The 14,721-nt window shown below is 38.1% G+C and overlaps 1 protein-coding gene across 5 annotated transcripts in view; it reads right to left on the bottom strand.

The window, feature by feature from the left end:
• The window catches only part of Fndc3b (fibronectin type III domain containing 3B), a 335,107-nt gene that overhangs the window by 230,894 nt on the left and 89,492 nt on the right, over positions 1-14,721 (bottom strand). For all 5 annotated transcript variants that reach the window (XM_026394977.2, XM_077795313.1, XM_026394979.2 and 2 more), the window contains exon 3: positions 8,163-8,238. In XM_026394977.2, coding sequence (XP_026250762.1) covers positions 8,163-8,238 — 76 coding nt within the window. The remainder of the gene's footprint in view (positions 1-8,162; positions 8,239-14,721) is intronic.

Genomic DNA, 14,721 nt, shown 5'->3' with positions numbered 1-14,721 from the left:
ATATATATAAATGAAATGACCTCCCTTTACTCTGGATACCTAGGATGTGACAGAGATAACTAAGTTACAAAGATAACCAAGTGAGTTACAAAGATAACTAAGATTTGACCCTTACCCTTGAAGAACTCAATCCAGTCTTCCTTAAAGGCACTTCTAACACAAACTTTTCTATTTAAAGTTAAAAGTGTAAGAACAAGAATAAAAAGAACAGAAAGAAGAAAGCAAAAAGTAAAAGACTACAAGCTATGAAATAAAATGTGGCAGACAATTAAAGTGATGTGACACTGTTTGCTTTTCTGAATTACCTGACATGCAAAGATCTGTGACATTTAAGAACTCTGAACAGTGGTACCTTCAGAGATGACATTATAATCATTGATTATTAAGCCCAAAAGGCAAAAAAAAAAGTACAGAAGCTATACTCCCATTGCATAATTTTAAAATGTATTATTTGAAGCTTTAGAGCTGAAATATGAGGATATCTAAAAATTTCTAATAACCCGAGTTCACATGGGCTTTCTGAAATGTTTCTAAGGTTATGAGTAACAAAAATGAAAGGAGGCTCAATATCTACCTATAAGGAAGACCTGGAATTTATAATAATGGTTCTTATTTATGGATCCTTACTATGACTCAGACATATTCTTAGTCCTTTACATACAGTTTCTCATTTAGTCCTCATGGCAATCCTTGAAGATAGATATTACTCTGGAATGTGCAGAAGAAGTAATTTTACAATATTAAAATATTTGTGCTAACATTCAGAAACTTTGAAGCCAGGCAATCTCACCCCAAAACCTATAATGATCTTACCAATATGCCTCACTGTCCCTTAGCATGGTCTAAGAGTAGGGGGTACTAAATACAGATTAGAAGAAGTATGGAATTTAATGGAAATGTAAAAGGCAAGGCCTATAAAAGGGGAGGCATACTCAGAGGAGCTGCTTTCTTGGGTACAACAGAAGGTTCTAAGGGCCTATGTGAATATGGCTGCTCAGGCATGGTGTGAGAGTTAATAGCTATTATCTAAAGAAAAGCAACAACTGAAGCTTCAACTACAACAAGACTTGTTTGAAATGCATAGAACAGTGGGGTCATTGTTTTAGCTACAATCCTATATCTGAACAGTATACACATTCCCATAAACCTTCATCTGAAATGTTTGAACTGGTGCCATCATTAGCAATCCCATGAAAGCCTATTATAAATAAGCAACGAAACAGAAGCTGGAACTTCAACTGATTTCCACAAGCAGGACAATAAGTCACTGCCCACAATTAATCGTGCAGTCTCTTCAGGAAAAAATAATAATTAGCAAAGCTGTATAGATGACTAGATGATGAGGAAGATAACAGCACTTACAGTGGATTATCTCACAACCCTATCAGATGGGTATGAACACTACTCCCATTTTAAAAGAGGAAAGTGAGGCTCAAAGGGCAAGCACTAGCTAGCAAAGGACCAGGGATTCGCACTAGAGAGCATTTACTCTAAAAACTTAATACCAATTAAATCTTTTAACAAATCACTAAAATTCTAAGTAGAGAAAATCTGATGATATAACACTGGGTGAAGTTTTGTTTAAAATTCCATAATTACACAAGTATAAAAATAGATAGCAACAGGGCTGGGGTTGTAGCTCAGTGGTAGAGCACTTGCCTGGCCCATGTGAGGCACTGGGCTCAATTTTCAGCACCAAATATAAATAAATTGTTATAATAAAGGTCCATCAGCAACTAAAAAGAAATAAAATAAAATAAAAAATAGCAACAATCAAGGTAATTGGAAAGGGTAGAAGGAGAAAGATGGCAGCAGAAACACCAGATACCTTCCTTAAAAAAGACTCAACATCTCCTGGGCAAGCAACATGGTTTGGCATTAATGAACCGAGCCATGACAATACTCAATCCCCGAAGACAGTGTAAGTACCATCATAGCTTTTCCTCTCACCCCTTCCATAAACTGGATTCTCTGCTCTGGGTCCATCAGTACTGACCAGCCTGAGAACAATCGCTGATGAACGTCAAGTTACTCAACATCAAGCTGTTGTCTGGTCAGCATATGGAATGCCTATTTGTAACAAGTAGGCATGTATCCATCCTTGTTCAGGAGAAAAGCTCAATCATATGCAAAATAAAGCCCCCAAACATTTCAGAGATCAGGCATGCTCAAAAGCTAAAAGTTGTTTTCTCCGATATTTCATGGGAAAATGTGTAACTCTAAGCATGGAAAAAAATTCTAATAAAGCAAATACACACAGACACAGGTAAAGGACTGATTTGCCTTGAAGCTAATATTTGAGAGTTATAAGATGGACTGGAAAATTGGTGACATAATTTAAATTTTCCTAAATACACACTCTCTTGGCTTGGAGCCTCCCTGCAAGACTGTGAATTAACACCTACCAAATATAGCTGCTTTGGGTCAATCACAAAGTTTGGCATAACACTGAAGCTAGCCTGGGCGAAAGACTGCTATTTTCAATTCTAAAAGATTTTCAAGTGAAGCCTAAGTGTTCACAAAAACATTTCAATGTCTTGAAAAACACCCAAATGTAAGTCAATGTGTTTTCCAAGGGGTTTCTTGTGTAGCAAATCTAGCTCCCCAAATCCTAATCTTATAATAGGAAGATATAATATCTAATACAGGCATTCTATAATTAAATACAATCAAGTCACTATAATTTCTGCATCCAATGCACTAAAATATACAGAACTATTCCATGAATTCACACTATAAGTTCATGTTCAAACTACCTAAATATTTTTAATCAAAAATTGGTTGTGTTTAAGCCAAAGCAAGGGTTCAAACTCTAAAACCAGAGTTCATTACAACAGGTCTTCTTTCCTGTGTTTTAAACTAGTAAAACAGGAATTTCTCATTCATATGCAGAGCTTGCATTAAAGAAATAGACCATTTAGAAGCCTTGCTTTTGAAATTATATACCTACCTCCACTTGTAAACCCAAGCTATGACACTATTCATGACATTTCACAATAAACAGAGCAAGAGACAACCTGAGTTCCCTAAGACCTGTCATAAAATTCTTAGAAAGAATGACAGGTCAGTGTTTTAATATGTCAAACAAGCCTAATAGGTGCAAAGAAAGTGCCAAAATTTAAAAAATAAAATAAAATAAAAAAGAACGTAGCATTAACATCCCTATAACATTCTGGATGCTGAATCACACATGGGGGGATGGGGAGGGAGGGAGGAAACAAATGAGGAAATTCAGAAACATGGAACAGCTCTCAATGGTGTCATTCACAGAGCCACTGAGCAGAGCGTGGTGTTCATCAATGATACAGTTCCCACACTTGCTGGAGCTGAGGCAGAATTAGACACAGAGCTGAAGACGGCTTAAGCAAAATAAGAGAAGAAAAAAGTTGCACACTCTAACAGCTTCAAAGCTAAGACTAACTCACAGTGAGGCTCTCTTGAGTCTCCCTCCTACCATAGACTGCTGTCATTTGTCATTCTGAGGTTTTAACTCACTGAAACAAGTTAGCAGGGTCAATCATTGTTGTAAAAGATCTAAAGTTTTGGACTAAAACCACTGGCAATTAAATATTTTTAAAAGTTATAATTTATTCAAGTAATGGTGCTTTCTAAACATTTTAATCTGCTTTGTTTTTTGGTACTGGGGATTGAACCCAGAGGGACTTTATCACTAAGCTACATCCCCAGCCCTTTGTATCTTTTCAGACAGGGTCTCATAAAGTCACTGAGGCTGGCCTTGAACCTGCACTCCTCCAGCCTCAGCCAGGATTACAGGCAGATTACATTCAGTTGTTTCTCCTTCTATCACCATGACGTTCACTTATTTTCTTCACGCTCACAATTAGTATGCATTAGCCTTAAAACAAAATATTAAAGCTGCAGTAATAATAATAGATCATTATGGACATGTCTTAAAATTTAAATGTTTCTCTTAAGCAAACAATTAGCTTCAGTTCTCAATGTGATTTGAAATTTGAAAGTTCTATAGAGACTTTAGAGACCAGTAAAAGCGTGTAATGAAACATCTCTCAACTCACAGTAATCTTTAAAAGAAAAGCCATCACACCTGACATCCTACTAGAGTCAGAGTGCCATCAGTGATGATCACCAGGCTGCATGGCTGGGGTGAAGGATATACTGTCCCTGTCACAACTGACTTCAGAATCAGTAGTGCTACTTCTCCCTGCTCCTCCCAAACTTCGACAAAGGTTGGACTACAGAGGTCCAGGAGGGCTCTCGGGAGAGACAGGCCTAGAGCCTTCCAGGAAGTAGGTATTTGTGATGGCTAGAGGACTTTACAGGGAGCAAAGAAATGATGGAATATGTGGAGAGGATGGAAGGCTGCACTGCCAGCACCTCAGCCCAGACAAGGACATGAAAAGAACGAGATCCGCAGCTGCCCTCTATTAAATCCTGACTCTAAGCAAAGGCGAGGATTCATATTGATTGCTAAGATTTTTCCCCCCTAACAATTAGCTCTTTATACAATTTCATCTGGCCAAGAAACGAAAAATCTTTTGTCTAGGATGCCATAGGTATAGTGCAGTCTCCAAGTGAAAATGAACCATGCCCTTGTGTGGCCCCTTCAAGACCTATGATTCATGTTTCATGGAAAATATTGAGAAATATTCCATTAGAAATGAATCTGCTTTCACAGCGTATTGTATGTTTCCTGTGTTTTTCTTCCTTCATTATCACCAAGGACATTCCCATGAAAACAAAATCTTGTTTTCTCCCAGAGTAACTATATTCTCCAATATTCATCTGCTTCCAACTTCTAAGCTGCCTTTTAATGACATCACAATGAGTTTCTGGGGTGATCTCACAATGTCTTACAGAGAAAATTATTAAGTAACAAATTAAACTACAAACAAAGGGGGCTGACCTCAGATGGTATGATTTCAAAGGTTCCAGGAAGGGCCAGCAACTAACTCTACTTTCTACCACTAGTTTCCCCAAAGCAATCCCTAACCTACTGAATAGTGCTGAAACAGCCAGCTACTAGGCAGACAGTTTCAACCATGGCATAAGCAATGGGTATGACTTCAAAAATTTCCAGAAATATCCTTCTACCACTACTGACCCCTCATCCCAATTTAAAAAAAAAAAAAAAAAACACTTATCTACTAAGACGTAAATGCTTCTTTCAGAAGGTTCCACTACAGTATGACTCAGTTTCTAATTCTTTCCCAGTAAGTTTTCAAAAAGAAAACCGGAAAAGACTATCTCCCATTCTACCAGTCCTCCCCACTCCCAGCAATAGGAGCTGGACACCCTACTTAGAAGCTCAGTCCACCCAAATCTGAGCCCAATCCTGGGTGGAAATAATGTAAGGAGTTCTAAACCAGTACACCCTACATCACACACCTGCTGTGCACCCCTAAACTACTAAGTAGATCTTACTTCTGTCAACCAACTACCTATCTTATTCTCAAGACCCAGACATCACCATCCCATTCACTTTGTTATATAAACCATCTCTGTCTCATCCTGCACCACGCCCAGAAATCCTGTTATTTCTGGAAGAGAAACCCACCTTGCTCTTGTCACATGCCTGAGGAGGAAAATGAAGTCCTCCCTGAAGGAGCAAGGCAATGAAGAACTCAGGCTCTGGAGTGAGCTAGCTGGGGACGAAAGCGAGATTCTGCCCTTTTAATAGCTGTGTGATTTTGAAGTGTGAATCAATATCTATGAGCCTCAGAGTCTTCAAGTGTACCTACTATACTCTAAATGAGAAAATGCACAGGATAGCAACAGCAGAGATGAAACCACAGTGAGAGTTAAGGATGGCATAACATGCACTGGAATTTACAAACACATCACCTGTTTCCACATCCTACACTGCTCTACTTTACCCATGTGGAGGGAAGCATCACTAACTCATGCTGGAACTCCAATAAAGGCTTTTGAATTTTGTGCCTGGGTGACTGCCTGTTACACATTGGTGGCAGTCAATGGGTCAAGACTTGGGGTTCAGCCTATCAGGCAACTTTCCTTCGGGTTTCTGAAGTTCACCCTATTGTCACAGTGCTTCCCAATCCCAGCACAGTACTTGGTTCCTGGCCCTGGCCCTTCCCATTCTGTCCTGGGCCATTTCAATTAACTGGGCCAGATATCTCCATGAACCAAATGAAGATAATGGAAGTATCTGGGTCTCAGAAGAAAACGAAGACAAGGAAGGCCAGGGGAGCCAAAAATAAATGGGATTCACAATTCTTCTTTAGTCAAAGGCATTTTTTAAATCACTGCAAGAGTGTCAGTGTCACTTATCTCCAAGTATTATCATAAATAAATACAAAGCTCCCATTGTGAACAGAGCAATATATTGCAGCATTTCCTGTGGCATATACTAGTTACTGACATAGATTAAAAAAAAAAAATGCCAGGGAAAAGCTAACTATGAGAATATACACACATGTGCAAACTCCTTAGAAATAAACTACAAGTTTTCCAAAAAGTGAACTCAGGTGTCATTAAAGACTAGATTTTATATATACATTGCTCTATGCAACAATTTGCCTTCATAGATTCTATTATAAACAGTTGGTTCTACAGGAACAGGGTCTGTCATAGGATGCCAATGTTACCATGACCAGAGACTCAACTATTTTCTTACTAAACTGAAAACCTCAAATTTATACTATATAGGTAATTTTTCATCTAGCTTTTCTAGTGTGATTTTATCTAATACAAAATAGGTTGAGGTTTTCAAAGATGACAATATCCACTTATTAGAGAGAAATTCAGCCAGTAAAAATCATTGATAAAAATCATTTCAGATTAACTCTAATTAATACTCATTGGGCTTGAATTCTTTAAAAATGTACTCATTAATTTTAAAAGAATGTTGTATATTTTTGTTTTTAAAGATACAAAAGAAGTAATGGAACTACAAAGCACCATGCTGTTTCATTAAGGAATGTAATGGAAAAACCAACTGTTTCTATACAGCTCATTATAGGAAACTAAACTGATGGGCATTTCCTCTCATTTGTTTATGTATTGCAAACAAGTCCTCTGATGAGTTTACAGTCCAATCAAATAACCTAATACTGATCTAAGTTACATGTCAATTTACTATTTGCCATAATCCCAATAGCTGCCAGAAGAAGCTACCACAAACCATGCCTTCTGCAGGAGTAAACAAAACTAGGTGCCTAGAAGGCTTGATGTTTTCAAAGCTGAACTAAGAAAGACCCCCAAGAATGTGCTGGGAGTGGAGGGTGGGAGGATGGAAACTGACCATATTTCCAATCTTTAGATGGGGGTCAAAGTAAAAGGACTGTGGTTGTGAAGTTAAGTCATATACTCATAAAACATCTGAAGAACTCTATCTGTACGGTGGGAGATATTCTGCCTAGTCTTCCCCTTGCTTATAGGTGATATACAGCCCTCCATTGTATCCCAGGCCTAATATACTATATTAAGGAGCCTCACTTACACAAGCAGCTTCTTCAGATGACAAGGTTCAAGACTCAGCTGATGCTAAAAAGGGTAATATTCCTGGAAATCTTTGGAGAGGGCATTCTGCACATGGAAAGGACACTGGATGCCAACGGGTAAAGCTGTGGTGGGCAGCTTTCTAACCATGGCCTCCAATGACTGCCTCCTGGTATTAACACCCTTATTTAATTCTCTTTCCTGACAGTGAGCTGGCCCTACTGACTCCCTCTTGCCTTCTAGTTAAATGCTCTGATGAAGCCAGCTGCCAGAAAATAAGCCCCGTCCCCACAGAGAGACCCATTTAACAAGGAACTGAGTAAAACTTTCTAATGGCCCCCCAAAAACTAAATGCTGCCAACAACCAAAGTGAGGCTAGAATATCCATGTACAGACTTGTCTTAAGACAACTGAGCCCTGTCCCACACTTTGACCTTAGCTTTCTGAGAAGTCCTGAGCCCTAGGATCCATAGAAACGAAGATTGTTGCTGTTTAAAGTCATTAATTTTGGAGTGACCATTTAATCAGTGATAACTAGATATCCAATATGTATTTTACTACTAAATGCATCATCTGCATAGCATCATAATTTGAGACAATTTTTCAGGGAAAAGATACATTTTTACCTCTAGAAAATCATGCACACGTGTAAGAAAAACCTCCTTCTTTAAAATAAGGGAAAAAAAATCCTTTGATTTGAATGTTTACCAAAACTTCCTTACCTTGAATGCACTGAAGTGTTCCATCCTCCGCTCTTATTGTAAAAGTCTCACCTGGATTAACTTGAACGAGAATAACCTGCCAAAGTAACACACAAATTTCAATTTAATACTAGTAAACCTGAAATTTTCTTCAAGTTTTATTATCTAAATTTAAGCAGTATGAAGGAAGTATATCACACAGATACCTTGTATAAATGCAAAACTTAGGGTATAAATCTTAAACCTGGTTCAAACTTTGAGGGAAAAAGGATATGTGCATTTAAAGTTAGTCAAGTGATTCCTACTACATTACTTATATCAATTTTAAGATGTCTTTTGTTTGGAAAGCACAACTTCTTTTTCTCTTTCATAAATTAAAACACAACACTTGGGCTGGGGATGTGGCTCAAGCGGTAAGGCGCTCGCCTGGCATGCGCGGGGCACTGGGTTCGATCCTCAGCACCACATAAAATAAAATAAAGATGTTGTGTCCGCCGAAAACTGAAAAATAAATATTTAAAAAATTCTCTCTCTCTCTCTCTAAAAAAAAAAACAACAAAAACAAAACAGCAACACTTTATTTATAAATGAAAACTGCACGTAGAAATGAAGTTATGACATGACATTGTTGTATTCTGCTCCCAAGTGTCTATTACTAATCTGAGTTATAAGATTCTACTACATAACAATACAAAGCAATTCCTAAAAATTAAAAGTGGCAAAAAAGAAGTATCTGGGTATAAGATCCTGAAGAAATGATGACCTGTACAAGATAAGTTAGTAATATTATAAATAAGTCCCACCAAATACTCAGCTGTTTTGTTTTGTGTTTTTGTGGTGCTAAGGATTTAATCCAGGGCCTTGCTTATGCTGCAAACATTGTAACTCTAAGTCACATCCCCAGACTTTTCTGTTTCAATTGCCTAGGGCTAGCCTCAAACTTGAAATCCTCCTGCCTCAGCCTCCTGAATAGCTGTGATTACAGATGTGCACCACAACAACCAGCTTCACATGTTTAAGTTTATTACCTAGAGGTAGTGTTTCAGTTATCTAAACATTTGATATAAGTAGATTACTTCCAAAAGACTAGCCTATGAGTGACAATGGCAAAATATGCTCTTTCAACAGCCTCACAATTTAGCTCTAATTAAAGGATAATAAAGGGAAAAATCACTAATTTACATCTAATATAAATTAAAGGTCATAATCCAAACTTTAAAACTATAGTTAAAAATTATCAGGTGCAAGACTAGCACTATTAAAATATATACTTTTAGAATCTGATAGGTATCAGTGTTCATGCCTTCTTGGCTTGAAACTACCAAGTACACTGTTGTCTCCTTGCTCATCTCTGCCCACCACATAGATTATTCCTTCCCTGATCAGCTAATGTCTACTCATTCCCCTGAGCTAAAGAAATAGCCTCTGACTCTCAGAGCAAGCCTGGGCCCCAATAGATGTTCTTTAAAAAAAAAAAAAAAAAAAAAAAAAACACTCTTAGTTCTTCCTAGAACTTACAATTGCAATTAATTAGCTAAGCAATGATTTCGCTGTCTTTCCTTCATTAATCAAGGTGCTTTACGGATAAGATCTGACTGTCTAGCTGTGTGCCTGGCATAGAATAAATGCTCAATAACTATCTTTATTGAAAGAATGGAAGTCATAAATCATAAGAAAAACTGCACAGAATTATTTTAATTTTTGAAAATAAGCTTTCATAAGATGCAATTTCAGTCAACTTTATTTACTATATGTACCATAATATATGTAAAACTCATTTCACCTTTAAAAACTAAACTTTTAATATCCATGTCTTTTGCTTCTTACAATAATTCACCATAGAAGACATGGCTTAGGTTATTAAATTTTTTTAATTAGAAAGTACATGAACTGGGTGGGGAGGTCATTCAGGAGGAAACAGTCTAAGCTTCATTCCTTGTGCTTCTCATTATTATAAATGATAAACTACCTCAAGGCAATTTGTTTTTCCTGTACAATAACCATGCAAATAATCCTCGAGTCTTCAGTGTACAAGTTCTCACAAATGTAAACACACTGTGCCATTTTAAGGACTCAAAAGGAAATCCCTCAGATCTCTAGAATGATTAAAAAAAAATTCAATTGCTTTTTTGAAACTGAGCTTTTAAAGTTATTTAACATGAAAATCATCTGAGTTAACTCTGTTTCTACATAAATACAGGCCAAATTATACTTGTCTTTTTAGAAGTCCATGTACAAATTCTAGCATCACTGTAACAGAGCAGAAACCATCTGCTTTGTGTTTACAGCTCTAGGAATAAGTATGTAATATATGCCTCTGGGATTAATTGGGGGGGGGGTTTAATGGGCACCAAGACTCTGTGTCCCATATTCTTTGACAACTCCAAATTGATATATTCTCTTCTACCTCACTTATAATTGTCAGGCAATGTATCCTTGACTGTTGGTTCTGAAAATACAATTCACCAGTATTATGGAAAGTCCCAGGCAAGAAAAAGGATTTCCGAAGTGGGGTACGCTCCAGATTGTCACATTATCTGCCTTGTATATTGCACAAAAAGTGTAACCCTTCCTTAGTGGTTGCTGACACTACAGGCCACATTCAAATGTGGCCTGGAGGCATCCAAATCCACTAGTGCCTTCCCGGCTCTGCTTATTGAGCTCAACTTCTGATTCCTATCCTACTTCTTCAAGGAGAAAGACAGTAAGTAAAGGGCTTTTAAGCATTCTAACAAAATACCTCTCTTCAAATGTTTAGTTTCTGTAATTTTCACTGCTGCTGACCTGCTATGGCAACCAGATTATAATGGCAACCAGATTATAATCTACCAATTTACCTCAGAAGCCAGGCAAATCTCGTGTCCCAATACCAACGTTTCTTAGTAAAAGCAAAAGCCACTATTTGAACAAACTATATTCATATTTGCAAAGATAGTTTAAAGGAAAGTGTTATGTTCTACTGAGGGAGGCTGGCCACCTTGCTGCTTTCACTGTCAATAAGCAGAGATAAAAATAACGTTTTGACGCACCAGCTCCAGTGACCTGCCCGCCAACAGACATGAATGAGTTCCCGCAACAGGCCTTGCATCACGCAGCCCTGAGGAGCATGAGTCACACCTTGGCAGGCTAGGGCATCTGACCTTTTGTATTATATCATACCAGTGTCTGTCTCTGCCCCCCCCCCCCCCGCGTGCACACACACAAAAAAAGCAAACCTAAATGCTGCAAGTTTTCTTAAATACAAAACATAAAACATAACATAGCTGTCCAAATCTCATTTTTTGTCCACTGACTGACCATTTCCTGCTTTCTCAAAGACAACTTTAAACCAATTCATGCTATATTCTGTGTCTTGTCAGAGAAGAAGAAAAAGGCAAAGATTTTAATCACTGATAGATTTTCTTCCCCAGAGATGTTAAAAAAGAACCACACTGATCAAAAGCATAGAAGCATACCTCAGGGTACTATTGCTTCATCGGATCTGTTTCAAATCCATTAATGCTACCTGAACCAAGAAGCCCAAAATAAACACAAGGCAGTTTATCAAGGCTTAATGAAAAATAAGTGACCACTCTTCCAAAGTCTAACAAAACAATAAAACAAGATTTAGAATTAATATAATTGAGCAAATGGCTGAACACAGCATCCTGGGAATGCTTTACCCAAGAAGCAGACTGAAAGAGGATGTAGCAAATCTTTCCTCACAGATATAAATCTAAATTCAACTGTTTTTTACTCATCAGAAGAAAAAAAAAGAAAAGCTACTTCTGCAATTTACATTTTGCTTGGCTGATTAACCAGAAAAGCAATAACATCTAAGACTACTCCTGGAGGCAAATTTCTGATTTATGCCTCAAATAAAAGAAAATCACAGACACCTAAGCAATCATTGTAGTGTGTATCAGTCCATCAAAAACATTCTACTAGCTGGGCACAGTGGTGCATGCCTGTAATCTCAGCAGCTTAGAAGGCTGAGGCAAGAGGATGGCAAGTTCAAAGCCAGCCTCAGCAAAAGCGAGGCTCTAAGCAACACAGTCCCTAAATAAAACACAAATTAAGGCTGGGGATGTGGCTCAGTGGTTGAGGGCCCCTCAGTTCAGTCCCTGACACCTCCCCCCACCTCCACAAGAAAAAAAAAAAAAAAAAACTTTTGCTAGAAGAGCAGTACTCACTAACCCACAGCAAAAATATTGTATTTGCAGTACTCTTAAAGGTTCAGTCGAGGGCTGGGGATGTGGCTCAAGCAGTAGCGTGCTTGCCTGGCATGCGCAGGGCGCTGGGTTCGATCCTCAGCACCACATAAAAATAAAAAAAATAAAGATGTTGTGTCCACCGAAAACTAAAAATAAATATTAAAAAAATTCTCTCTCTCTCTCTCTCTCTCTCTCTCTCTCTCTCTCTCTAAAAAAAAAAGGTTCAGTCCAGTACCTGGACCATTCCAGGAAGAGACCTCATTTTGCTTCCAGAAATTTCTTTCCACTGACCACAATTTGTGAAGGCTGTCTTACTCTTATACTTACTTAGGTGTTTCATGTATAAATGAACTCTTCCCTTGGAGCCAACATTTATGATAAGGGAGGAAACGTGATACAACCTAAAAGCTGCCAGAGTCCCATGTAAGTCAAGGCTCCATTCAGGAATATCTGACAGATTTGATTTTATTTGATTGTGGGGTGGGGGAAGGGATTTGCTGGGAATTAAACCAAGCACTCATACATGCTAGGCAAGTGTTCTACCACTGAGCCATAGCCCATAATAGCTTTTAAAAATTGACCTTTGCCTGCGTGAAAGGAGCAGTAGTACCTAAGCCTGGTGCTACTATTTTCTGGTCTCTTTCTTCCCCATCCTCTCCCTCATATGCTCTCATCCTAGATTACCAAACTTACTACCCATCCATACACACCTTTGAGATTCTAGTCTCCAGGTCCCAGACCACAGCTGGCCTCAGGCAAAACTGAAATGCATACATTATTTGTTCTCTTAGATCCCTCTCTTTTCTCCCAATTAGGAAAAGGGAAATGATGTGTTACAAATGACTAAAAATTTTCTTTGGGCTAATAATACACATGAAGAAAACTACCCAGGATTAAAAATGTGAGCAGGCAGACGAAAAAGGCACTGCACAGTAATGGGAAAAGTATTGATCAGCTCACCATGCTCTCCCATCTCCCCCTGAGGCCTGAATCCAAAATGGCAGGAAATGAGTAAACAAGAAGAAGCCTCCAAGAGGATTTAAACAAACACCAGGTCAAGGTACAAGGACACACTCACAGGTGAAGTACCTCAGGGGTCAGCATAACTAGAAAGGTAAATGATCTTCCTTTGATTCTTGCTGGGCTTCTTTGAGATTATTTCTAGTGACCCCAAATTTTAATATTCCGATTTCCTCAAAGGACATAAGGTTAAAATGTTGTCTCCTTCCTCAGACTTTTCACATTTATAAAATTGATTGAGCATGATGCAGTCTACTTTATCAAGTTCTTTTTCCAGATTTTTTTCTACACTGTCTACAAAAATAGTTATATGGTCAGCCAGATATGCTGATTTTTATGCTGATTATTAACCAGATTTACAGATGGGAAAATTGAGACTTAAAAGAACACAAGAAATTTGTTCAAAGCCATTAAACTACAAAGTATCTGAGCCAGCACTGGAATCCAATCTTGCCTGACCAAAATGCATGCTCTCCTCTTCCATAACACCACTCCCCCTCTAAATGGCATGAGTTTCACAAGGTCACTTCTCTATGGTGATGCTTCAAAAAACTTCCCTAATAAAAGAATACCACTAACTGATCAAAGGCACATCCCTTAAAGATGTAGGACAAGTTTTCTTCCAGGAAATCTGTGCTCACTCCCAGAAGCAGAACCCCCTACCCTACAATTAGGATAGGGCCATTGGGTTGTGAGGGATCCTAACTTTTATATTGGACAGACAGACTAATGAGCTAATACTATAATAATCCAATCGCTAGATGCCACTACTCATGGCCCAACATTACGCATGAGAAAAATAAAAGATGATTTCTGGGAAGACTGCATTACAAGCCCTCATGCTTCCCAAAGTCACATGTCATTAACAAAAATAGACTGGGATAACTACTACCAAAAGAGAAAACAGATGAATCAAGTGGGATGTTTTTATGCACTGAAATCACACAATTTTATGCCTGCAGAGAATATATTCACATGGAAGAGTTCAATGATAAATGCTCTCAGAGCACTGTCTCTGACTTCATTCAGCAAATACTGGTGAGTGCCAGGATGACTCAGGTATTCCTCTAGGCACTGGAGACAGAGCCCTAGACAACACAAAGTGCTGTCCTTTTTGTGCTGATGAAAGGGAATTACCTGGGATAAGGAGTTGGAGGTCCTAAAAAGAGGTCATTTAAATAAAAATAAACCATTTAAAGACAGTGGTAAAGAAAATACAATGGTAATTTACAAAAATCTGTACATTTTTACTACCCCTAATTGCACACTGCCTTGAATAAAGGGATTCTATTATAATAAGAGCTGCTGAGTGTTAAGAATATAAATATAGCATGAACCTAAATGGACAAAAATGTAATATAGAGGGC

The sequence above is a fragment of the Urocitellus parryii genome, chromosome 2 (genome assembly GCF_045843805.1).
Source record: "Urocitellus parryii isolate mUroPar1 chromosome 2, mUroPar1.hap1, whole genome shotgun sequence".
NCBI lineage: Eukaryota > Metazoa > Chordata > Mammalia > Rodentia > Sciuridae > Urocitellus > Urocitellus parryii.
Note: the sequence above shows the minus strand (reverse complement) of the source record. Positions and strands in the feature narration are given on the sequence as shown.